The sequence below is a fragment of the Crotalus tigris genome, unplaced genomic scaffold (genome assembly GCF_016545835.1).
Source record: "Crotalus tigris isolate CLP2741 ecotype Arizona unplaced genomic scaffold, ASM1654583v1 scf7180000019173.45859301935:6455823, whole genome shotgun sequence".
In the NCBI taxonomy this organism is placed as follows: Eukaryota; Metazoa; Chordata; class Lepidosauria; order Squamata; family Viperidae; genus Crotalus; species Crotalus tigris.
This window is the reverse complement of record NW_024097414.1, coordinates 6,149,715-6,173,593: the sequence shown is the minus strand read 5'-3', so window position 1 is coordinate 6,173,593 and position 23,879 is coordinate 6,149,715. Positions and strand designations below refer to the sequence as shown.

Here is a 23,879-nt window from a genome sequence, read left to right as displayed (position 1 = left end):
TTTCCTACAATATGAGCACAATGAGGTGAAGGCCTGCTCCCGAACTGCTTAATGTCAGCCAGGGTTTGTTCAAGGCTTCTATTCTTGTGCATAAGCAGTTTCAATTTCTTCACGAAGAATCAGGAAGAACTTTTCCCAGGCTAACTGAGCATCATCAGTAAACTCTTCTTTGAGGAGATCTTGGAAGACAGAGAGAATGGCCTGAAATAGGAACTAGGTAAAGGCAGAGTTATGAGAGGACAGTCCGAGATAAGCGCTAGAGGACTCCCACCCATGTCCAAGATCACTCACCCTGGGAGCCTCTGAAAGGAAGCTAGTGTGCAAACAAGGGGACCCCCGCCAGCTGTTCTACCTTTCTGCAGAAGCTCTCATGGCCCACTGGGGTCCAGATCATGTATACCACAGGGAGGCAGGCAGGCAACTATTTGCCCCGAATCTCCCTTCTGGGGAGGGATGATCACCATGCGGGTACATCAGCTGCCCCTTGGCAGACCTTGGGTCTGCTTTCCTTCTTGTGTACCTGGAACATGCCTAATGGGACCTTGTGTACGTTCTTGTGGCTTTCCACCAACCGCTCAATGAGCTTGCAGGCTTGCTTCCAGTGACTCATGCTTTCAATCAGCTGGTTCAGGGTCACCATGATCCTCCGGCCATGGAAGCCCACCTCTGGGATCATCATCAGGTCACCTTCAGTTGGAATGTTCTTGAAATACTGCTTACTCTCTGGGTATTTTGTGAAGAACCTGAACAGAAGGAAGAGAGGCAGGCAAATTTTGCTCAGCTGCTCTCTCCCTATGCTGAGCTGGACTGGACTGAGCAGTTATGCATTATATGCTTTTTATTTCACCAGGCCGGCCAGGTACCTGTCCAAACAAGATTTCTCACCCATGTCAACCAAAGGCATCCAGATACTGGCATCTGAAAGAGCGGAGGGTAGTGGCTCACTGGCCTAATGCAGGTCTCGGTCAGGGATGAACTATAGTGCTCAAAGAAGAGGCAACGGCCAGACTGTTACATGGGCTGGAGGTTCCTCAGCTGGTAGTCTGGATCAGGCCTGTCTGAAGAGTTCAGCCTCAGGACATAAAAGAGTATCTTCTTAACCCCCCCCCCATCTGATATGTGCAGTCACTGGGAGAGGCCGTGCTGATGGTCTCCAGTGGGGTTAGGAGCCATGATGGAGGGTCTCTTTGGTAGCAACCTCCAGACATTGGACCAGGATATCCCCAACTGTTTTTTTCGTAGCAGGAGAAACCATGTCACTTCTTCATCAGAACTTGGAGGGTTGTCATTTGTAGTCTCTGTGGTGTTATGCTTTTGTTTTTAACAACGTGTTTTAATTCTTGTACTTATTAATCCTCTTTTGGGGGAGTATAGCAACAAGAAATGAACGTCAGTAGCAAGACACCCACTTTCCCACCCCACACAAAATCAAGACAATGCCACATATCTGGGAAGAGGCCCTATCCCACTATTGGGCTGCCAAGAAGGCCGGGACTCTCAGTGGGCTTCCTCTGAGCCCCAAACAGAGCTTCCAAGCATGGGGGTCCCCCACAGAAGGAGTCTTCTACCGCCCGTACCTGATAATAACAATCCTGCCATTTTCTTCAGCATTGTCAAACACCTTTCCCCAAACGTCTCGGATCAGTTGCTGTTCCACTTCTGTCAGATCCTTCAGTGGATCTGAGGTGGGTCGTCTGGAAGGAAAAGAAAACGATGTTGCCTGCTAGGCTTTTTGAACAAGATGAGCTGCATTTCCACAGCAGGCTGAACCAGGCCAAATACCTAACAGAAAGAACTTTGTTTCACAGCTTTAACTTTTCTCGGTGTTACCTAGCCTGGTATTCTGCAAACTCAGTAAAGTAAAATAAAAATAGGTGTATTTAGTAACCAGCTAAATGAATTGTGTGAACGTATCAAGAAAATATACAAGAGTTCACCCCTAACCACCATGGTGCCAAATGATGAAAGGCATGACAGTGCAACAGGCTCTGTCCTCGTGTATTTGCACTGTCGTGATCCAGCCCGTGAGGGACAGAGTCTGAAACAGCAGCCCTGAAAAGCCAGCATGAAACTACCCCTTCTAGTACTGGAAGCTGGCTAAGAGGAGACAATCAGCACACATCGGTTGGGTTTGCACATATTACCTATAAAGCTGTGAAGTCATGAAATAGCTCGCCTCCCGAAGATGTGGATGCTCCATCACTGAGGCTTTCAAGAAACAATGGGACAAACATTTTTCCTGGATTCCCAACCTGAGCAGTGGGTTGGACTAGAAGACCTCTAAGTTCCTTTTAACTCTATGATTGCCTTAACCATGACTTACATACATAATGCAATTAGCTAGCTTCCACAATATAGAGACATAAATTAAGCGACCACGTTATCCATTAGAAGAGCTCCGTATGGCTTGATTTTTAAAATATGGCAGATTTCTCCTTTGCCTCTGTGTTTCTATGATCAGCACCAACTGCTTTGAAAATGGTGACCATAACCGTATGCGTGGCACTCTCCACCACCCTTCATTCTTTCCCTGAAGGAAACTATATCTGCCTTTGGTGCTCCTGGCCTGGGCAAGAAACACTGAAGGCCCCTGGTGTCCAGGGGCGTGGGGGAGGGGTGTTTCTGGGATCTGCCCCTCCCCCATCCCAGAGCCTCTGTCAAGGCAGCCCTTGTGCACAGCCTCCAAGGGGCACTTCTCACTGGTGAAGAGTGTGGGATGAGTAAGAGTGTAGAGCAATTTTGAAGAATTCTGGAGCACGAAACTCTGAAAATAAGGGAATAAACTTGCAAAATTCCTCTCATGGAATATTGTGAAGAGGCAAGCCTTTTTCCTGAGACAAAAGGGATGTGGTGAAATTTGAGCTTGAACACTCAGGCTGCTTCTGGAAGCACAGAAAATAAAGTTGCCAAGTTGCCCTTGTTCATTTTTAGGACATGCTTCTACTTGGTATCATAACCTATCAGGTTCCGCTAGGTTCTGACACGGTCACATCTCAAATCAGCATTACAACAACCCTCTGAGGTGGGTTGGATTGAGAGAATGACTGGCCCACGATCACCCAGCTGGCTTTTATGGCTGACACCAACTGAAGGTCTTCCACTTCATCGCAGGAGGAGACTTGTGTTAGTCCAGGGTGGCAAAAAAACAGAGGGAGCTTGGTGGCACCTTTCCCAAATAACACATCTCCGGCCTTGGGTCCTGCTGCCGGCCACTTGAGGGATGTCCCGGCAGCCCCCGGTTCACCCGCCAGGCAGCTGGCCGAAGCGCCCGGGACCAATTTGAGGCAGCGGACCACTCACCCCACCTTTAGCTTTCCGCTGGGACCCCCAAAGACGGCCATGGCTGGCACAGGGGAGCGCCCGTTGGGATGGGGCGGGGAGGGGGACGGGCGGGGGAGCGGGGACGACTTCGCGGAACCTTCCAGCGGCCGCATTCCTGGGCGGTTGGGGGGGGGCGGCGCTGGCCCGGAGACGCGCCGGGAGGAGAGTCACACGGGGCCGAGGGCAAAGGCTGGCAACGAATTTGCGCGGCGCGGAGGCGGCCTCTGCCCCCCGCCCGCTCTCCGCCGGCCGAGGAAGCCGCGCTCTCCCGGCCACCGCTGCCTGCCCGCCCCCCCCCCCCCGGCGCCTGAGGGCGGAGCCGGTTCGCCTCCGCCGCTGCCCCCTTCCAGGTCAAGCGCCGCCCGCAGCGCGTCCCCAAGTGCCTTCCCTCCTGCCCCGCGGGTTCCCCCTGGCGCCAGCGCCGGCCGGCCGGCCAGTCCGGGTCCGGAGCCTCGGCGGAGATGGCTGGCGCTTCGCTCGGCCGCTGCTCTCTGCTCTTCCTGCTCCTGGCCGCCGCTGCCCGCTCGACGCTGGAGAAGAAGGCGGCTGAGCGGACCGAGGGCGCCGAGGGTGAGCCGCGCATCTCCTGCTGCTCCTCTGCGCGGCACCGGCGGCGGATCGGGGAACTCGCGCTCGCTACCTTGACTCGGCCGGGCGCGGCCCTCCGCCCGCTCTGAGAGGCGCGCAGCGTGCGGCTTCCCCGATGGCCCCGGGCGCCTGTCCTCTGGCAAGCGGGCTGCGGTTGGCAGCTCCGCGACCGAGCCCTTCCCCGGGAGGGCGGCGGGCCAGCGGCTGCTCTTTTGCTGGGGGCCGCGGGGAGAGGGCTGTCCCTCGAAGGAGCCTGTGCTGCTTCCCCTGGCAGGAAGCCCAGCAGCCCCCTTGGAGACGGGCCAGCGAGCAGGTGGCTCCAAAGGGGCTTTGTGGCACCCGGTCTGGGGCTTCTTCCTGGGCATCCGTGCCTCAGAAGGGTGGGCCAGTGCCCAGGCGCTCGGGGGACGGGGTTTGGTCTTCCTGGCTTCCGTTCCTGGGTCGTGGCCGCTGGGTTTCACGGTAGGCTACAGGCAGGCACACTGTCTTGTGTTAGCCTCAACAGGGTGCTCGCTTCCTTCCTTGCCGATACCCATGTCTGGATTTCCTTGCCTGGCACAGCTCTTCCTAGAGACATGCAGTGTGCCAGGGCAAGCAGGGGCAATATCGTGCCTTCATCCAAAAGTCCCAGTGACTGGCCGTGCTCAACCCTCACCATGCCCAGCCCTCAGGCAGCGAGAGGGAAGACTGAGTCCTCTTTTCCGGAAATGAGCTTGCTGTACAAAGTCCAGCACAATGATGCCTGCAGGCTGGGGTGTGCCTGCCTGCCTGGCCATGCTCTGCGAGTCCCTCCCAGGACTCTTGGAGGTCTCCTAATGGACACGTGGAAGCTTCCTGCTCAGAGGCTGCCTGTGTGCTTGATGGTCACTCCAAGATCATTCCTGGGCCGACCAGCCAGTTTCACTGCTCCAGTCACTGATATCCACCTGAGAGCTGCAATGGAGACAATGGCATTTGTGGCCAGTCAAGTTGCAGGCTGTCCACTAAGGGTGGGAATCCAGCCATGCGCTTGACCAGTAGCCAGTGCCTCCCACCAGGACCTGTCTGCAGCTAGGGCTGGGCGCCGGAGGGCTCTCTATGTGGTGGTTCTTCTTTTTTTCTTCTCAGATCCGGCGTTTCTTTCGGAGTATTTTTCCCAAAGCTCACAGTTGCTGTCCTTCTACAGTTGGTATGGAAGTGCCAGAATTTTCCGTTTCCGTGTCCCTGAGGACACAGTGCAGTTGCGGTGGCTCCTGCAGGCTTCCAGAGACAAAGGCCCTGGATGTGGCAAGACTCAGGTTACTTTGTGAGTGAGTTCTCCCCCGCTGCTGCTGTGCCAGGGAGTACCAGCTCCAGAGGGCTCGGGGTCTCTGTCCCGACGGCCTGAGAAAGTGAGTGATCCTTTCTCTTGTCCTGTGTCTTCCAGCCACATCCGCTTTGGTGCCCCTCCTGTCATCAACCCTCTGGGCACACAGTTTCCTGTGAACACAAGCGTTCCTCCGTCCTTCAGCCAAACTCTGACCTTGGATGCTGCCCTGCAGAATAGCACTTTTGTCAACCTCACTAACCCGGCTGCTGGGGACTGGTTTCTTGCTGCCCACCTGCCACCAGCATCAAGCAAGATTGAGATGAAGGTGAGAACTGGGCTGGTGGCAGTGGGGGAAACAGCCTGCAGGCGATGTGGCATTCCAAAGCCCAAATCCATGGCATACCATGATTCAAGAGGCATCCACTGTGCTAGATAGGAACTGGCAGAGCTGGAGTTCAGCAGGGCAGTTTCCCTGACTGGCCTTTCTGCCTGCAGGGCTTCTCCAGGTCTTGCAGCTACATCTTCCAGCCTGACCTGTTTGTGCTGCGCCAAGTGGACATTGTAGTCCTTGAGCCTGATGTCCCTGTGCAACAGGTTCTGTCCAAGGGGGCTATTAGGCCACTTCACGCCAAGTGAGTAGCATGGAGTGGGGTGGGGTTGCATTGACTGGCCCCTTTAAGACCAAGAACCATGTACTAACTCTTGGGCCCTCTCTCTGCATCGGAAATGTGTTGCAGGATCTTTGTTCCCGAGTACACTGCTGGGATGCGCTTTGAGCTGGGGAAATGCACGGAGAATGGCTCTGCTGCAGCCTGTCCCCTCCGAGTCACCTTGGGTTTGGCTGTGCTCTCTTGGTCTTCCCAGAAGGTGCTTCACTGCCTGGAGGCTTGCAGCATCTTCTTGGCTTCCCCACCATGGGGAAGGTGGGTTTGGATCACAGTGGAGACCCTTGGTGGTACCAATGCCAGCGTGTCCTTTGAGATGGCGGTGTTCTTCATAGGTACGTGCCCGTTCAGAATGTTTGGAATCAGGAATGAGTGTCGGCAATCATGGAGACCTGAGCACAGGCTCTCTCCATTCCTATTCAGACCTCTTTGCTGCTTATTTCTTTTCTTACCCAACCAAGAGAGTGGTGCCCCCTCCTTTGAGGAAGGGGAGGTCCTGTTTCCATCCAGAAGGGTGGAAGGCCCTCCCCATTCCTCCTGCCCATTTGTGTGACAGAGCATATGTTGGCTTCTCTCCTCGCAGCATGCAAGCCAGGAGACGCAGCTTCCTTTCTTGGCTTCTATCAGAGCTTGAAGCAGGACCAGGGGCTGCCGATGCCTGGAGACCACCTCAACAGCACGTTGCTTGCCATGGGCAGCAGCCACAATGCCTCTGGCCCAGGAAACACCTGCCTGCGTGGCCAGCCGGTTGTCCGCGAGGAGCTGGATGTTGCGTCTGTGCGTTTCCGCATTCTTGGAGATTCCACTGTGCCTGTCCAGAGCAATATTCCCACTCTGCTACTCCTTAACCTAAACTCAGGCATGGACAGTGGAGGGAACCTGGTGCTGAACCTGATGCTGAACCAGGTGAGAATGAATGCCTTCTACCTGGAGGGCCAAAGGTCGACAGGTTTCGCCTCCTGCCAGAATTCAGAACTGGGATCAATTTTGTCATTGCAGACTTCTGGAAATGCCACTGTGTTGGCCTGCTTGAGCCCTACATCCCCTGCACTTTTCCTGAATGGCTCCGGTGGCTGCTGGACAGGTACGTAGCCGGCAGAGCTGCTTGCCAATGTTCCAACAACTGTATTTCCCCTTTTCTGGAGCACCTGTGCCTTTACTCCAAAGAAGCCGATAGTTTTCAAAGGACATGTACCAACGCAGCTGATTTGCTTGCTTCTTCCCCTCCCACCCAGCCTTTGCTCAGGGTTACCTCCTGAATGTGAGCACGTCCTCCAGGGAAGCTGCAGTCATTGTTCCTTACCCACAAACAGGCAGCTGGTATCTGTCTCTGAAACTGCTCTGCCCAAAGGAATCAGAGTGAGTACTGGATCTCCAGGTTGAGCCTAGCTCTCTGTAGCACAGGGAGAAAACTGCTGCTGGAGTGGCTTTGTGCTTACAACCCCCACCCCACCCACCCCTGTGCTGGCCATCCCCAATAGGACTGAACCTGCTGCATCTTGGAACTCCCTGGACCCATCTTCTTTCTCTCCCCTTCTTGTGCAGAGACTGTGATCAAGCTCAAGGCCAGGTAGCCATGCTTGCCTACCTCACCCCCTGCTATGACGATTGTGGGACCTACGGACAGTGCAGCCTCATGAGGCGCCATGGTTACCTCTACACCGGCTGCATCTGTAAGGCTGGTAAGAGAGGCCCTAGTCAGAACTCTCTTGCTTCTCTCCCCCAGGCCTCCCAGTCGGGGCAGCTCTACCTCAAGTCCCGTCTTCAAAGAAAGGAGAGCAAGCCCCACCAGAACCCACCTCCTGCATGGAGCTGCCTACCTGTTTGGGTGCCTCTGGGAGTGGCTGTACTACTCCAAAAGCACTTGGAAATGAAACCAAGTGTATTGGCAGGCCAATGGCTGCACCACTTCAGAAGCACACACACGGATCTAAGAAAACAAGGACAGAGAAATGGTTGAGATCCTGCTTTTGGCAGTGCATTGCTTTCTGTAGCTAATGTCTTCCCTGCCTTTCCCTCTTGCAGGCTGGGCTGGCTGGAGCTGCACAGATGGAACCAAAGCCCAGTCTGTAGGCACCCAGATCCTGGCCACCCTCTTGCTCACCCTCAGCAACCTGTTCTTCCTGCCTGCAATCATTGTGGCCCTTTACCATTATCACCTGGTTGAGGCCTCCGTCTATACCTTCACCATGTTCTTTTCCACAGTAAGTTTTTTGTTTTTCTTTAGTCCGATGCATACCGTAGAGCAGTTCAGTTCTTTGCAATGGAAAGTGGGCAAGTTGCTTCCATTTCTTGGCCTGTCTGGGTGAATTAGGGTTTCTGGAGCTCTCTTGGCCCCACTGGACTTCTGAGCCAGGAGAGATATAGGAGCCTTTCTGGGCCAAGCTTTTGAAGATGCAAACCTGCTATCAACAGCCCCCTTTCAGGCACCACTCCTACTTTTTCCTTACTGTGGTTACAGTTCTACCATGCCTGTGACCAGCCTGGCATTGCCGTAATGTGCATTATGGACTACGACACATTGCAGTTCTGTGACTTTCTGGGCTCTGTTGTCTCTATCTGGGTGACCATTCTGTGCATGGCACAAGTCAAGAAGATCCTGAAATATGTATGTATGGGGAGCCATAGGCAATCCCTAATTAAAAGTTGGGAAGAAATGGGGGAGGAAGCCAGATTATAGGATGGAAGAGGTGAACTTTCCCCCTTGAGCCATTCTTGCCTAGCGTTTCTTGGCTGCAGTGTAAGCGACTAGCACAAGTGGTGGTGGTGGGGGTGAGTATTGGCCAGCACAAGTGGTGGTGGTGGGGGTGAGTATTGGCCAGGAAGCTGGCCTTGCACCCTCATTTGTGCTGGGTTTGTGTGTTCCAAGGCAGGCAAGAGAGGACGGAGTGGGCAGATCTCTTGTTGCCATCAGCAACTTTTAAAGTGGCCCTGGATCTTCTTGTACAGGCTTTTCTCCTTTGTTCTAGGTCCTCTGCATGCTGGGGACTCTGGTCATTGCAATGTCGCTACAGCTGGACCGCAGGGGTGTGTGGAATATGATGGCCCCCTGTGTTTTTGCCCTCACTGTCATGGCCAGCATTTGGGTATGTCACCACTGCCTTCTGGACTTCCTTCCTGAGGTTCCCTATGATTAGCAAACCTCTGAGCTCGGGTGGCAGGAAGTCCACTACCATTTGCTTCTTAGGCATTTTACTGCAACCAACTGGGCCTGAGGGCACTTCATTCTTGCAGGGAATGCAAGACATTTTAAGAGCAGGTTCTGCAACAGGCTAACCAAGCTCTGTCACTGAAGCAGGCTGGCAAGTCCCTTGGCTGTGCTGCTCCCAGTAAGCCCTCTTTCCTCCCATAGGTCTATCGTGGGATCTCCCAGCGCCACTGCTATCCTCCCTCTTGGAAGCGCTGGGTCTTTTTCCTTTTCCCTGGGACCAGCTTGGCACTTGTGGCCATAGCAGTGTACACCTTCATGGAAACCACTGAAAATTACTATTATACTCACAGCATCTGGCACATCCTGGTGGCAATCAGCGTGGCCTTCCTCCTTCCTCCTGGAGATAAGCAGAAGGACCCGTGGGCCTGGTCCCGTAAACTGCTGTGCCATTACCAAATCTGTAAGAATGACCAGGAGGAACTCTACACAGTGAGGTGATTGGAAAAGGAGGGGCTGATGCAACCAGACTCCCTCCCAATGGATCCACTTAATTTGGCAGGAAGAATGTGGAAAAAAAAAACCCATTCCTTCTGGTGTGCTGGATGAAAATGAAGGCAGCCAGGCAGTGCAATATCTGGCTGGAGAGGAGGCTGTCTGATAGAACCCGGGCCTTTCTGAATCTTGGGAAATGTAGCTTCATCTCATGGCAGCCTTGGGAGTAATGAGCAGAAAGTAAATAGGTACTTCTGGAGCCCAGATAATGGCTGGGGATTAAGGCAATTCAGGGGGACTGAAGGCAGGAGCATCCATGGTGGATGCAGGATCACTATCCAAGCCCCACCACTTCTGCCCTGCATCCACCACCTTGTCTCCAGAGGTGAGATCATTGGCCCATGAAAATAGGTTAGGAAAGAGCTTTCTTCTCAGAAGAGTGCCACACATCCTGGACTGGCATGTTTGAACTCAGGTATGAATAGCACTTTATTGGTACACGAAGATTCCTGCAGGGTAAATTCTTTTTTCAAATATAGATTCCCTTCCTGGGTGGGGGGAGGGCAGCAAACGTAGGAATCCTTGGCCAGGATGGCCCAGGATTGGGTCAGATTTTCTCTGTATAGCAACGGAACCTGTTCCTGAAGGCAGAAGAATCAGGTCTCTGAACAGGACATAGAGTAGCTGGTGCTGCCTGTCAGACATCCCTCCCCCCCCCGCGCTGTTTTTGTAGCCTCTAGGGAGCCCGGAGGTCATTCGCCTGTCCTTGTGTTAACCTGCATTTAAAAGAGCCTTGATCCAGGGTCGATGTGGAATCACTGCAGTGGATAAAGAAAACTCAACTTAATTTTAAAATAAAAATGCAAACACGGATATATCATCGTCTCAGGAAAAGCTCTAGCAACTGCTAGTCGCAATATCCTATTATTTACATTCCATCGAACCATCTGTGGAACTTGAAAGCTTTTTTAAAAGGAACAGCTTCCTTTAACTTTCACGTCTTTAATTAAAGTATTTTCAGTTCAATTAAAAATAGTGCTTGCATTGGTTAAAAGTGAAAAGGACTCGTCAGCCAGAGCGGGTCTAGCCGAAGTGGTTCATCTAAGCAAGCGACGCGGCGGGTGGGGGCACATCGGTGTAACACTCGCCTGTTGTCTGGATGGGTAGGAAGCATTTCTGGAGGGCAAAGGGATCGCGCGGACCTGTGGCCGCGAATTCCTGCCCTCCCTGCTTGGATGGCCCGCGGGAGACGCCCGGGCGAGGCCCCAGGAAAATTATGACCAAACGGCCCGGAAGGCCACGGGGAGGGGAGGGGCTCTCTCCCGGAAGGGAGGCCCGCTGCCCGCCCTCCCCTTCCGGCTGGGCTGTGTGCCAACGAGAGGCAGGCGGAAGCGGCGGGCGGCCGAGGCAGCCACTTCCGGTGTGGATCTGCGCGTGATGCCGCTGCATAAGGTGCCGCCGCGGTTGTGGGACTCGCTGCGCCTGCAGCGCGGCATCCTCGCCCGGCTGCCGCCCCACTACCTGCGGGCCTTGCGCGAGGACGCCGCCGCGCCGCCCCCTGCCGTCCACTGGAGGCCGCCCGCTGGCGAGTACGTCCGCCGCCCGGGGCCCCTGGAGGGCGTGCGGCAGCAGGTGGTGCCGGTGCCCGTCTACTTCCCTCCCGAGAGCCAGGAGGGGCTGTGGGGCGGTGAGGGCTGGGTGGAGGGCTACCGCTACGCCCACGACGACAAGGTGGGTCCGCGGCCCCGCGCTTGGAGCAGGCCGGGGGCGCTTGCCCCTCTGCCGGGGGGGGGCCTCCTGCGCGTTACCCCCCTGGCTCCATCTCCTTCCTTGATGCCTTCAGCTCTCGAGGCGGTTGAAGAAGGTCTGGAAGCCGCAGATTTTCAATCGCGAATTCTACAGCGAGATCCTAGACAAGAAATTGAGAATTGCTGTTACCATGAGTACGCTGGAGCAGATCGACAAAGCTTTTGGCTTTGACTTCTACATCTTAAAGGTTTGCAGCTGGTTTCGGAATGGAGACTTTCCTTCCCAGCTCTGGTCAGTGCATGATGGCAATGACTTGAGACTGCACAGGTCCTCCTCTGACTGATGGGGTTGTGGTTGCCCACAGGGCCACCTGTAACACATAAGGTAGACAGTGGCATTTCATCCCTTTCATTTACAGACCCCGAAGTCTGAGTTGTGTTCCAAATTGGGCATGGATCTGAAGCGCACCTTGCTTTTGAGACTGGCACGCAAGGACTCTTCTCTCCACCCAGATGATCCAGCCAAGAGAGAGGCTGTTTATAACAAATACAAGGTGACTCTCCTTCTTTGCAAGAGTGTCTAGGAAGGCCTAGGGGTGATTTCTTGCTACAGGGTGCATTTTTTCGCCCTCTGTTCTTGGGAACAGGTATTGTGCATGAGAATAATGGAGAGGGAAGTGCTATTTTTGTAACTTTTGGACACATCTCTTGGAAAAGAGTTTCCATTCCAATAGCCTATTGTGTTGGCATGTAGCTTCCCCTGCTAGAGATTTTCCTCATATGTTTACCCATATCTGCACTTTTTCCATAATCATAGCTATCTGGTTTCTCAGTAAATTTTTGTGCTGCTGTTTAGCAATTTGAACTTTGCCTACAGGAGTTTGTCATTCCAGAAGAAGAGGCTGAATGGATTGGACTGAGTTTGGAGGAAGCTGTGGAGAAGCAGAGAGTTCTGGAGAAGAAGGTACATGGCTTAAGCACGTCATAGAGGGATTGTGCCAGTGAGGTTGGCAGGCCAGTCCTTGCACTTCCTTGATAGTGCAACATGTGCCTACTCATAACCAATAACCAGTTGCATTCTCAGTTGCACTTCTTTCCATTGATTCAGTATATCTTTTGAGAATGAGAGCTTTCAGGAGTCCCTCCGTCGGACTGAGACTTGTTCTCATGAGGTGCTATTAATTGAAATCAAGGGCAGTTGTAAGACTCAACCTCTGTATTTGTATTTTCCTAGGACCCTGTTCCCCTGTTCAGAGTTTATGCAGAAGAACTTATCCTACAACTTCAAAAACAGCAGAAGGCTTAACAAGGAAAAGTTAACTTGGGCTTTGAGAATGTTCTGCTCTTTGGTTTCTCTCATGCATGTCAAATACAGCAGGACTGAATACCAAGAAGCTTTCTTAGGCCTAATTAGTGAATCAGAGGAATGGATTGATAAAGGTCTTTCTTGTTATTTGGCATTTGGGAGAGCCAGCAATCCTGAACTGCATTATCCCCTTTGTTCACTATGCTTATTACTCAGCACCAATAAAGAAGACTGTTTCATCTAATGCCAACATTGTGTTCTTGTTTTCATCTGCTGAGACTTTGTACCTGCAACTTGCTTTGGCACTTTAGATCTTAGCCTGGACACCAAGTGAAGTGGGTAATTGACACAATGCTCCCTCAGTGGCCATCTTTGTAAAAAGACTGGGGACGGGATCAGTGGCTCCCTTGGACATGTCGTTTTCCTGTTTTTTGGCCAGAGAAACAAGTATTTGCATTATAAAACAAAATGAACAAAGTCACTGCCACTGAGGTAAACAAATCACTTCTTGTCCTGCCCTCTGGGGCTTTGGAGAATAGGATGATCCCCTCTTCCCTGTGACAGTCTTTCAAATATTGGAATAATGTCACCCCTAATCCTTCTCTTCCTCAGTGTAGACATACCCAGTTCCTGCAACTGTCCACCCTATGTTTTACCCTTCAGCTCCCTAATAATTTCTGTTGCTCTTTTCTGCACTTTCTAATGTCTCAACATCTTTTTTGAATTGTGGTGACTAAAACTGGACATAGGATTCCAGGTGTGGTCCTATCAGTGCAGTATGAAGCAGCATCAACTTTTCTTGTGAGCTGGATGCTGTCCCTCTACGGAGGCAGCCTAGGACTGCGGGAGCTCCTTGGGTAGCTTAAGCGGCTGCCCACCAGCCCTCCGGGAGCCCTCGCACAGTTACCGCTGAGGAGCCACAGGGAAATGACAGAAGGTTTTCCTCCCATTGCTCCCGCCCGGCCGCCGCCGCAGCCTCCACCTCCGGGCCGCCGGGGGCGCTGCCGGGCCGCCGCTCGCCGCGGAAGGGCGGACGCGACGGTGAGGCGCTGCCGAGTGTCGGCTGAGCTGGGCCGGGCCGGGCAGGCAGCGCTCCGGGGGCCATGGGAGGCCGGCGCCCGGCGCCTTCTCGCGCTGCTCCCGTCTCAGCCTCGCCTGGGCCGCGGCGTGCACGCGCCGCACTCGGGTGAGTGTCCCAGGCCTCGTCCCGCCCCGTCCGCGGGCGCGGGGGATCCGGGCGCGACCCCACGTGCGCGGCCTGACCGGCGCCCCCGCAGCCCTCGCCGGGCGGGCGGACAAAGGGGGCGGGCGGCGCGGCGGCTGCAGCCTCGGTCTGGCGCGAGCGGCGGGCCCGGCCTGGGGTGGCGGGGAGCGGCTCGCCCGTGCGGCTTCTGCGACGGCCGCGGGAGGAGCGCCCCTTCTCGCCTCTGGCGGGCTTTCCCCACGGTTGCAGCCGGAGCCCCCCAGTCCTGCTGGCGCGCTGAGCCGGGCCGCCGCCGGGCCGGCCGGGTCCCGTCCGCGAGATGAGCGCGCAGGAGAAAGGCTTCCCGCTGGATCTCGGGGGCGGCTTCACCGAGGACGCGCCCAGGCCCCCGGTCCCCGGGGAAGAGGGCGACCTCGTTTCCACGGACCCGCGGCCCGCCGGCCACGGCTTTTCTTCCGGGAAGGGCGACGGAGGGAAAGCCGAGACGACCACCGCCACCCCGCGGCGTCCGGACCTGGATCTGGGCTACGAGCCGGAAGGCAGCGCTTCCCCGACGCCGCCTTACCTGCGATGGGCAGAGTCTTTACACTCCTTGCTGGACGACCAAGACGGCATCCACCTTTTCCGGACCTTTCTGAAACACGAGAGCTGCGTAGATTTGCTGGACTTCTGGTTTGCCTGCAGCGGCTTCAGGAAGCTGGCACCCTGCGATTCCAACGAGGAGAAAAGGTTAAAGCTGGCCAAAGCCATTTACAAGAAATACATTCTTGACAATAATGGGATCGTATCCCGGCAGGTCAAGCCAGCCACTAAAAGCTTCATCAAAGACTGTGTTCTGAAGCAACTTATTGACCCGGCCATGTTTGATCAGGCACAGATGGAAATCCAGTCCATGATTGAGGAGAATACCTACCCCTTGTTCCTGAAGTCGGATATTTATTTGGAGTACACGAGGACAGGTGGGGAGAGCCCAAAAGTGCACAGTGATCAGAGTTCAGGGTCTGGGACGGGGAAGGGCCTGCCTGGGTACCTTCCCACCTTGAACGAGGATGAGGAGTGGAAATGTGACCAAGACATCACAGAAAGAGAGGAGGGACAGATGGCAACTGATCCAGAGTCTGCCTTGTCCAGCAGATTCACCCAGAAGCTTCTTCTGGAGACAGCCACCCAGCCAGCTTCCAGGACCAGGCATTACAACGAGGGAAGGGAGTTCAGGTGAGAGCCACAGTCCCAAGGATGCCTTTGTTTACAGCTTGCTTCTGTCCATTTGACCGCAGGTGCTGGGGGCTGCAGTGTTGCTGCAGGAGAGGAGGCGAAGGTGCTGGGAGGTGGGGAGAATACTGTAGGTGCACATCTGTCAGATGATCAGTTGGTCTCCTCAGTCCAGACTGACCATCCTAGATGCCCAAAAGCAGTTCACCTTTGCCCCTGGGACACTCTTGAACCATGAAGTTCACTCTGTTTGTTTTTAATCATCCAGGCATCCTGGTGCCTTTTTGGGGATGTCAGGTCAAGACAGCGAAGGGCAAGGAATTTTATTGCAGGGTTATAATGCAAGGCCTCTGGCTGCAGACAGATAACCAACAGCCTCCTTTTTAAGACATAGGTGACCAGGGAGTTTTGAGCTAGGCAGTCCAGCTTTTGTACCTGTTTCTGCCTCTTACTTCACAAAGATAGAGTTTACCCAAACCAGGGAGTTTATTAAAGTCAACATACATGATGAATTGTGTACGAAGACAACACAGAAAATAGTTAAAGGGGACTAATAATGACTAAAAATGTGACTCCAAATCTCCTTGTCCCTACTTCTAGTTCTGAGTTGGATTTCAATTTAAAGCTTCTCCCTGTTTTCTCTTGTATGTCATCAAGCTAACTTTCTAAAAAAAGGGCAAACTCCAGATTTCTCCCGAGTGCCTAGAGACTATAAGTTTCTTTTTTTTTCTTTGCCAAAATTCCCTTTTTCCCTTGCAAAAATTAAACTCTCTAGAGATCTAAAATAAAATTCATCTGGTAGCAAATACGGTGACAGTATATATCAGGATTTGGGTGACAACCCTTTTTTCTCTGAGTTAAAAGACAGCCGAAGGGCCGAGAAAAGGAGGGAATGTTTTTTGGTTGTTATTTTATTTACATGAGAAAATGCTTACAGGTGCTGGAGTTCTTTACACAAAAGGTTGAATCCTTCTGGACAAGAATTTCATAGGGCAAAGATGAGGAAATCCTCAGAATCGATCAGAAAGATGTTTCTTACATCTTGCTCAGGAAAGCCATTCTCCTCCTCATTCAAAGACCCCCGTTGGGGATCCAGGCCTCTTGCCTCGGCAGCAAAGGACTGGGGGGTAATTGGCCTTTTTCGGCCAAAGACTACATGAAGCTCTCTGCCTTGGAGAGGTACAGAACACGGGCAGTGCTGTATGCCAGATGCTCACCTCAAAAGCTGCTGAATGAGGATTCAGAACTTGGCTTTGGTTAGCCTAAGTTGCAAAAAATTAGATTTGTTTGGCTCTGCCAAGTTCAGTTTTGTAAAACTGTCTGTTTTTCCTTTTGCATAATATCTAAGAAAGCCAGCGGATAAAGACAATTACAACATTTTGTAAACGTTACTGCACCTTTTACCATAGTTTTTGCTCTTTTCTGGTTGTTTGCAGGTGTTTCATTACCCAACTAGGCAACATCAGTCAAGTAAGGGGATGCAAGCCAGTAAACCCCACACTTACTTGCACTGATGGTATTACCTGGTTAGGTAATGAAACATTTCAAGCAAACGACTAAGCTTAGAAAGTAGCAAGGACTTCATAAGTCTTACATGTTAGCGGTTCTTTAAAAAAGAAAGAGGTCTTTAGTGGGGACATCGTAATGTTTGGAATATCGGTTTATAATGTGGACCTTTGCCCTTCCTTCCATCCATCCCATTTATTTGCCACTCATCTCGTGGTCCAAGAGACTCTGTTCTGTCCTCTTTTGACATACTGGTGGGCATGAATGGATTTTGTTGGTGACAGTCCTCCCAGCATGGATGTAAGTGCTGTGGGGTTCTGGGCATTGCTTGGTTTTCTCTTGGCAGGCCTGGGCTTTGGAGAGAAACAGGGCATCCGTATTATGTCAACACCGGCTATGCCCTGGCACCAGCCACCAGCGCCAATGACAGTGAGCAGCACAGCATGTCCAGTGATGCTGACACCATGTCACTGACTGATAGCAGCCTGTGAGTACTTGGGAAGGGCGGAGTGGAAGGGGGGAGGGGGTCTCCGGGGGCAGATTTTCAGTCCTTCCAGCAGTTCTTCTCAACCTGGGCCCATGCCCGCAGCAGCCATCTTTAGAAAGGCAGCTGTGTTGCTTATAAAAATCTCTCCTGGCCCCCTACCAGTCTGGAAACAGAGTGTTACAGGAGCTGGTAACATAATGGAGGGAGGGCATTTGCGATAGGAGGGAACCAAGCTCCTCGTGGGACTTCCTGTCCTGAGCAAGTGGGGGGAAGGTGCTGTTTGGGCGGAAGGGCTCCGGGCCTGCCTAACGGGGGTTCGGGCTTTGCACTGGCCAGTTGGCTCTCCTCTGAGCAGCCTTTTAGTTTATGCATTGTGGCCTCCTTATGGCAGAGACGGGGTTCCCCCTTACCGGCTGCGGAAACAGCATCGCAGAGAGATGCAAGAAAGTGCCAAAGCAAATGGACGTGTGCCACTACCTCACATTCCGGTAAGGGGGCGAGATGCTTTGGGGGGTGGGGAGGGGTGGAGGCTATGTTTCTGAGGGTCTTCATTTCCTGGCCTCTAACAGTGAACAGGCAGGTGGATTTGGGCCTGAGGGCCCAAAGCCAGACTGAGTCCAACCCAGTTAGAAAGTCGCTTCCCGCATTGGAGCCCCTTTTTCTCCCCCACAGGCCCTTCCCAGCTGGTGCAGTTTAGCCCCTCTTTGTGTGTGCCTCCAAACCTGACCTTCCCCCTGCCAAAAAGAAAATCTGCCTGGATTTTTTGTTGGTCCCAGAGGAAGCTTATTGGTTGTCTTGGTGGAGTCTGTTGGTGTGCCTGGAGCCTCATGTGTCCACTTGGAGTGGGGAGGGAGTTCTGGTGATTATCCGACCAGTGAAAAGACAAGGTTTTCTGTTCTCTGTCCCTGGAAATTTCTGTCCTCAAGGAAGTCCTTACGGACACGGCACAGGTTAGCCGATGCCCCTCATTTCAGCCCCTTTGTGGAAACTTCCCAGTGTCTGAGGAGTTCCTGCTGCTTGGGAGCAATTTCTGGGAGGCTGGTGGCTTTGAGCAACAGCTGGCAAGGAGTTGGAAGCAGATGTGGGGAGAAAATGATGAGCTGGCCATTACTGCTCCGAAGAGGCTTCCATGCAGGGGAGTTGATGTGACTGGGCAGAATGAGCCATAGGAGAAACGCCATTTTTCTGCCTCAGTGCAAAGATCAGGAGGAAAACGATCCCTTGATCCTAAGACTGGGAGGGAGGAGGGCCAGGTCGCTTTACACACCGGTGCTTCTTTCGTGCAGCGTACTTACCGAATGCCAAAGGACATCCACGTTGAACCCCAGAAATTTGCTGCCGAACTGATCAACCGCCTGGAGGAAGTATTGAGGGACCGGGAAGCAGCGGCCAAGCTGGAAGAGCGCCTGAAGCGTGTCCGAGCCGTGAGTGAAGCTGCTGCCTTTGCCACGCCCCCAGTTCTTGGAGCCTGGGAGCCAGGTGGGGTGGGGGAAAGAGGAGCTGGGCCTGAAAATCCAGAGCCGTTGCCCTGGACAGGAGTCCTTGCTTGTTTTCGAGGCGACTGGCTCTGCTGAATCCCCTTGTTGCTGGGTGATGGGAGCTGCCACTCTCTCCCTGGGCTTCGAGCCTTTGCCACCTCCTCTGGGCCCTCTGCCCATGTTGTGTTGCACCCTGACCTAACTGTGTCTCGTGACAGGAGGAAGAAGGGGAAGATGCAGGCCTCCCCTTGGGTCCGTCCTTCATGAGCCACAAGCTGGCCCCTCCGCAGCTCTTGCCTCACTTTGCCCCCCGCTATGCTGAGCTGCAGGTGCACGATGCTCACGAAGAAAACCCCGAGAGCATTCTGGACGAGCACGTGCAACGGGTGATGAAAACCCCCGGCTGCCAATCCCCCAAACCCCGATCTCCGGACAGCGGGCTTGTCGGCAAGCTGCATGGCCTGATTGGGTCTGTTCCGCTGGGCCACAGCAAGCATGCCAGCAAGTCGGGGCTGAAGTTGGAGACCGCCAGCCTTTATCACCACAAGCATGTGTATCACCATGTCGTCCATCACCATGCTGGTCTGAAGGCCAAGGAGACAATGGAGGAGACAACCGGCCAGCGCACGCAGGGTCCTTTCGCCTGGAGTGTGGATCCTCACAGCTGCGCCACCAAGTCACGGGCCTATGGGGAGAACATGGGCCTGGCCCCGGGCCCACTGGATGTCATGGCCTACAGGTGAATTTGGGCGTTTTTTGTTAGATTTATATTTCATCTTTCTCTAGGAGTTTGAGGCAGCTTAAGTGGATATCTCCCTTCATTTTATCCCTCTAACAACAACCCTGTGAGGTAGGTGGGGCTGAGAGAACTTGCTGGTCCCAAGTGTCCCAGGGAGTTTCCAAGGCTGAGGATGGGCGTGAGTCCAGCCCCTCGACACGTCTCCACTTGAGCCTTTGAGAGCAGCAGCTGCAGAGCGGAAGAACGAGAGACCCAGACAAGAGGTTTGAGCCCCTGTGCTCTTGTGTGTGGAGTCATGGTGCTTCCATCTTAGCTAGCTGAAGACCTGCAAGGGGGGGTGGGGGTGCAGAAGTTGTCCTCAGCTTCTCGGGGCAGAGTTGGTGTGCTATTGTGAGAACCAGAGTGCAGCGGGGTCAAGGCCAGACTGGCCCCAGGAAACTCTGTTTCTTCCCGTGCTTTGGGAGAAGCAACGAGAGGAAGATCTTGCTTCTCTCTCTCCTCTTCTGGCTAGTGGGAAAGCTGGCTTGCTCTCCAAGCGGGGTGCCAAGAAGTCGGACCCTGGGAAAAATGATGGCGCCAGCCACGATGTGCCTGGTTCTCCAGAAGACCTGGAAAGGAACCAGAAGATCATGCAGTGGATCATAGAAGGCGAAAAGGAGATCAGCAGGCACCGGAAAACGACCCATGGGTGAGTGGGGTTAGGAGGAGAAAGGCACATGGAATCCCAATGTTGGCAAATGGTAGAGGTGCCAAATCTGCATGTGGCTGTGAGGCTGTGGTGAAGGCGCTGCCTAGGGAAAAAGGTGAAATGGGCTTAAGTGGATATCAACCTGGCACCCAGGTTGGCAGACCAGCTGCTCTGGGCTGCCTCCCTGCTGCTTGATTCCTCCACCCCCACCCCCCCACCAGAGCAGCAAACGAGGTGCCATAGCCTCCTTTCCCCAGATGCTTCACCTAAGAACAGGCTGTGTTGCTTGATTTCTGGCATTGGTTATTGCCCAGACTGGGCTGTGGAGGGATGGCCTTGCTCTGTACTCCAGGAGGTAAAAAAGAAGAGAATCGCTCTCAAATTCATCCTCCTCTCAGCTTCTCTTGGGGGAATCCTTGGAAGCCTCCACAACGTACCCTGCAGACCCTTTGTAGATCCCTGTCCGTCCCCCCCCCTCACCTATGTCTAGTGGGGAGGACATCATCTCATCAAGTGGAAGAAGAGATGGAAGCACCTGCTGTTGCTGTCTGCCTCGGGTTCAGGAACTCAGGGGACGGCCTTTCCTCTTCTGACAGGCAGTCAGAGACTGGGCTTTTTTATCCAGCAGTTCTGCTTTATTTGTTTCTGTCATCTGTGGTTTGCTGCAGTTGTCCTGGGACACTCCGTCAGTGTCTGTTTGTTTTCCTTGAAGCTCATCGGGTACAAAGAAGCAACTGGCTCATGAGCCACCCCGCCCGGTTCCCATTGATCGCCCTGTGGCTGTGCACCCCTGGGTCTCATTCCGGAATGTTGTGCAGCCATCCCACCCTTTCATCCAGGACCCAACCATGCCCCCCAACCCTGCTCCCAACCCTCTGACGCAGCTGGAGGAAGCCCGACGGCGGTTGGAGGAGGAGGAGAAGAGAACCGGCAAGCCAGCTGCCAAACAGAGGTAAGCAGGAGGGAGGGAAGGAGTCTCTTTGGTAGTGCTGGAGCTCTGGCTTATCCCAGGAACCCCTCACTCTCCCCTGGGCCCCACTGAGCTGCCTTTTGAGGGTAGAGCTGCGCTAGGCCCACGTCAGTGCCGGGAACATGAGGAGCGCCCCCTGCTGCTGCTCCAGCTGTGCGTGTCCCAGGCCATCTCTGTGCTGCCTCCTGGCCCAGGGATCTCCCCTGCAGGTTTGGAATGCCAGTAAGCCAGAAGGTGAGAGGTTGGGAAGAGGAACTGGTTGGTCGCTTTCTCTGCACCCTTGGCTGTGACTATGGTGGAAAGCCCTTCCTCTTGGCTAGCAGAGGAGCTTCTGATTTTCTTCTCACTCTCCATCCTCTCCCAAGCTTTTGAGGTTGGATAGGCTTCGTTTGTAGTCAGGAAGGCCACTGAGATGGATCCCTGATCAGAGGAAACAAGGGCAAAATAAGAGATTTCTCTAAGGTCCATGTTGTTCTTCCGATATATTCATAGGGTTATCCAGGATGGCCATTCTTCTGTCAGGGCAGTTGGGTGGCAGTGCTGAATGCAGTCACCGTTTCCAACCTGTGTCTCTCCGAGTCTGTTTTGCAGTTCTTTGGGTCCTTCTCTGGAAGCCAGTCCGTCCTCCCCAGGCTGGCCTGGTGGTTGGAGATTGCTCTTAGGGCAAATGGCGTTTTGCAGCCTCTTTGCTCCCCCCCTCCTGCTCTCCCCAGTCCTGAACCCCCTAACCCCTGAACCCTAACACCCTAAACCCTTAACCCTAACCCCCTAACGCAAACCCTAACCCAACCCTACTAACATCATAACCCTAACCCTGCCACTTGATCTTTAACCCCAACCATTGACCCTGCCACTTGACCTTTGACCCTGCCACAATTTTTGACCACAACCATTGACCTTTGACCCTTTCATTTGACCTTTGGTCCCTTGACTTTTGACCCTGCCACCTGACCTTTGACTCCCCAACCATCGGCCTTTCACCCTACCTCTTGACCTTTGACCCTGCCCCTTGACCTTTGACCCCAAACCCCAACCTTTGACCCTGCCGCTTGACTGCTCTTGCTCTGAGTCTCCTCAGAAGATGTCAGGGGCCTCCCTTGTTGAGACAGCCAGGTCTGCAAGCAAAGGACCGCCTCTCTGTTTGGCCTCCTAGAATGAAGGCACCCAAGAAATTGAGCAACAGTTTCTCCCAGCCCTGTGAGAATATTGTGGTGGCGTATTACTTCTGCGGAGAGCCAATCCCCTATCGCACCCTTGTCAAAGGCCGGGTGGTCACGCTGGGCCAGTTCAAGGAGTTGCTGACCAAGAAAGGGAATTACAGGTAAGAATGGGCAAGGAACTGGCATGGGAGGTCGGCATGCGCCCATTCCCCTGGGCTTCCCTCAAGTCCCCCTTCAGCCCAGAGCAAAGCAACAGCTCTTGGGGACTGGAGACTCACATTTGATGAACTGGGGGTTACCTGGGTAATGGCTCAGTATTTTCCCTCTCAAAAAACCAGGATGAGAATTGAAGAAAGCCTAAAGTTAAAACACAAATTGTCTATGCAGTCTACTTGGTTAGCAGAAGTTGAGGAGTAGTTTTCTCAAACAAGTACAAAGGGGAAAAATGGGCTCTGATATGCTAGATATCTGGACTGGGTCATCATTGTAGCTTTGGTGCTTTTTAGACAATCCTGGATGGATTTGCAATAGCAAACCCCCTAGGAGCATCTCCCAGCTGGCCTCCTTGTGGTGTGTCTGCAGAGGTGATGGTCTCTTTGGGGCAAAACCTTCTCTGAATTGCCCTCCCATCCCTGTTTTAAAGGTATTACTTCAAGAAAGTCAGTGATGAGTTTGACTGTGGAGTTGTGTTTGAAGAGGTTCAAGAGGAGGATGCGGTCCTGCCCATCTTTGAAGAGAAGATAATTGGGAAGGTAGAGAAGATTGATTAACCTGGGTGAGCCAAAAGGCCTGGCAGCCACAGCGTTCTGCTTGCCTTCTCTGAGGAAATCACAACTCTCTCCACACCATACAGAATCCTCAGCTTGCTGCGTCAGAACATTACACAGCTATTGACAGAAGCTGCACCAAAGGCTGTCTTCGAGATGATACTGAGTTTGCAATACTACAGCCACAGGACGGAGGGCTAAGCCATAAGCTGGACACCCCTGTATGAGGGGAGGCAGAATGAACAAGGCTGTGATTTGCATTTTTAATAGGCTTGGAATGAGGCCTACTTGATCTGTGTTGCACCTTGCTCCACCTGGTATGTTCCCCTAATACAGTGTTTCCCAAACTTGACAATTTTAAGGCATGAGGACTTCAACTCCCAGAATTCCACAGCCAGCTGGCTGTGGAATTCTGGGAGTTGAAGTCCACATGCCTTAAAATTGTCAAGTTTGGGAAACACTGCCCTAATAGGTTTTCCTGCTCAGACGCTGCCGAGGGACAGAGGAAGACTCCACGATGCTTAGGGCCACCCCAGGCCTTGTGCTGTCTCCCATTTTCTTGCCATTCAGCAGCTGGAGGGGGAGAGAATGGGCTTATGGCAGAAGCAGATGTCTCTTCTCCTTGCTGAACTGTGTGCTTCTCCCTCCTGTCTTCCCGTTTCACTGTTCTCCCCCCCCCTCCAATGATACACACACACACACACACTCACACACACAACCTGGGCTCCACATATCCATGGCAGAGGAGATGGAGCAGCCCTCAAGACTGCCCCCACCAGCACCCGTCCTTTGCGAATGTCACCGAGTGCCTTCCAACCTCATGCTTGTTCCCTCCCTGAGTTGGGTTCTGGCCTTCTTGGGCTCGGATTGTGTTCCACATTGGATGGACATTTTAATGTGTAGTGCCCGGCTGGAGCCGGATCTTCATTTCCCCTTTTTCTGAAGGGTTCAGTTGTAGATATGTACATTTTCTAAACAAGGCTCAGGCTTCAGTGGCTGAGCAAATGGCTGGCAGTTCTGGAACTTTTTTTCACATGCTGACTTGTACAATTGATCTTTTCAAAGGTACAACAATGAAATAAAGGCCCATGTTCCAATGGTTTCTGGGT

General features: G+C 53.4%; 4 protein-coding genes across 10 annotated transcripts; 3 read left to right on the top strand and 1 right to left on the bottom strand.

Annotated features, from left to right (window-relative positions):
• Positions 1–41: 41 nt before the first annotated feature.
• Positions 42–9,501, bottom strand: LOC120315613 (cytoglobin-1-like). Of its 5 annotated transcripts, none has more exons than XM_039360265.1 (4): positions 2,145–2,281; positions 1,578–1,694; positions 521–743; positions 42–179 (listed from the first exon to the last, which is right to left on the bottom strand). In XM_039360265.1, exons 1-4 carry the CDS (start codon positions 2,198–2,200, stop codon positions 141–143), a joined length of 435 nt encoding a protein of 144 aa, XP_039216199.1. In that variant the 5' UTR covers positions 2,201–2,281; the 3' UTR covers positions 42–140. The 5 variants fall into 5 exon arrangements, 4 of the variants coding, with proteins under 4 accessions (XP_039216199.1, XP_039216200.1, XP_039216198.1 ...); XR_005558729.1 differs by lacking the exons at positions 42–179; positions 2,145–2,281 and adding exons at positions 7,683–7,792; positions 9,362–9,501 and having other exon boundaries at positions 608–743; XM_039360266.1 differs by lacking the exons at positions 42–179; positions 2,145–2,281 and adding an exon at positions 9,362–9,441 and having other exon boundaries at positions 436–743.
• On the top strand, positions 3,338–10,554 carry PGAP6 (post-glycosylphosphatidylinositol attachment to proteins 6). 3 transcript variants are annotated; one of them, XM_039360250.1, is made up of 13 exons: positions 3,338–3,891; positions 5,017–5,198; positions 5,315–5,522; positions 5,693–5,829; positions 5,935–6,197; positions 6,446–6,768; positions 6,862–6,946; positions 7,098–7,221; positions 7,408–7,544; positions 7,888–8,066; positions 8,324–8,470; positions 8,832–8,948; positions 9,215–10,554. In XM_039360250.1, exons 1-13 carry the CDS (start codon positions 3,340–3,342, stop codon positions 9,509–9,511), a joined length of 2,751 nt encoding a protein of 916 aa, XP_039216184.1. In that variant the 5' UTR covers positions 3,338–3,339; the 3' UTR covers positions 9,512–10,554. The 3 variants fall into 3 exon arrangements, with proteins under 3 accessions (XP_039216184.1, XP_039216186.1, XP_039216185.1); XM_039360252.1 differs by having other exon boundaries at positions 3,667–3,891; positions 5,075–5,198; XM_039360251.1 differs by having other exon boundaries at positions 3,669–3,891; positions 5,017–5,194.
• Positions 10,555–10,885: 331 nt separating this feature from the next.
• On the top strand, positions 10,886–12,809 carry MRPL28 (mitochondrial ribosomal protein L28). The gene is made up of 5 exons (XM_039360262.1): positions 10,886–11,236; positions 11,349–11,501; positions 11,673–11,807; positions 12,131–12,217; positions 12,488–12,809. Exons 1-5 carry the CDS (start codon positions 10,943–10,945, stop codon positions 12,557–12,559), a joined length of 741 nt encoding a protein of 246 aa, XP_039216196.1. The 5' UTR covers positions 10,886–10,942; the 3' UTR covers positions 12,560–12,809.
• Positions 12,810–13,575: 766 nt separating this feature from the next.
• On the top strand, positions 13,576–23,871 carry AXIN1 (axin 1). Its single transcript, XM_039360253.1, has 9 exons — positions 13,576–14,978; positions 16,828–16,968; positions 17,360–17,456; positions 18,255–18,392; positions 18,665–19,185; positions 19,697–19,873; positions 20,586–20,825; positions 21,997–22,164; positions 22,647–23,871. The coding sequence occupies exons 1-9, from the start codon at positions 14,083–14,085 to the stop codon at positions 22,771–22,773; spliced, it is 2,505 nt and encodes an 834-aa protein (XP_039216187.1). The 5' UTR covers positions 13,576–14,082; the 3' UTR covers positions 22,774–23,871.
• Positions 23,872–23,879: the final 8 nt, after the last annotated feature.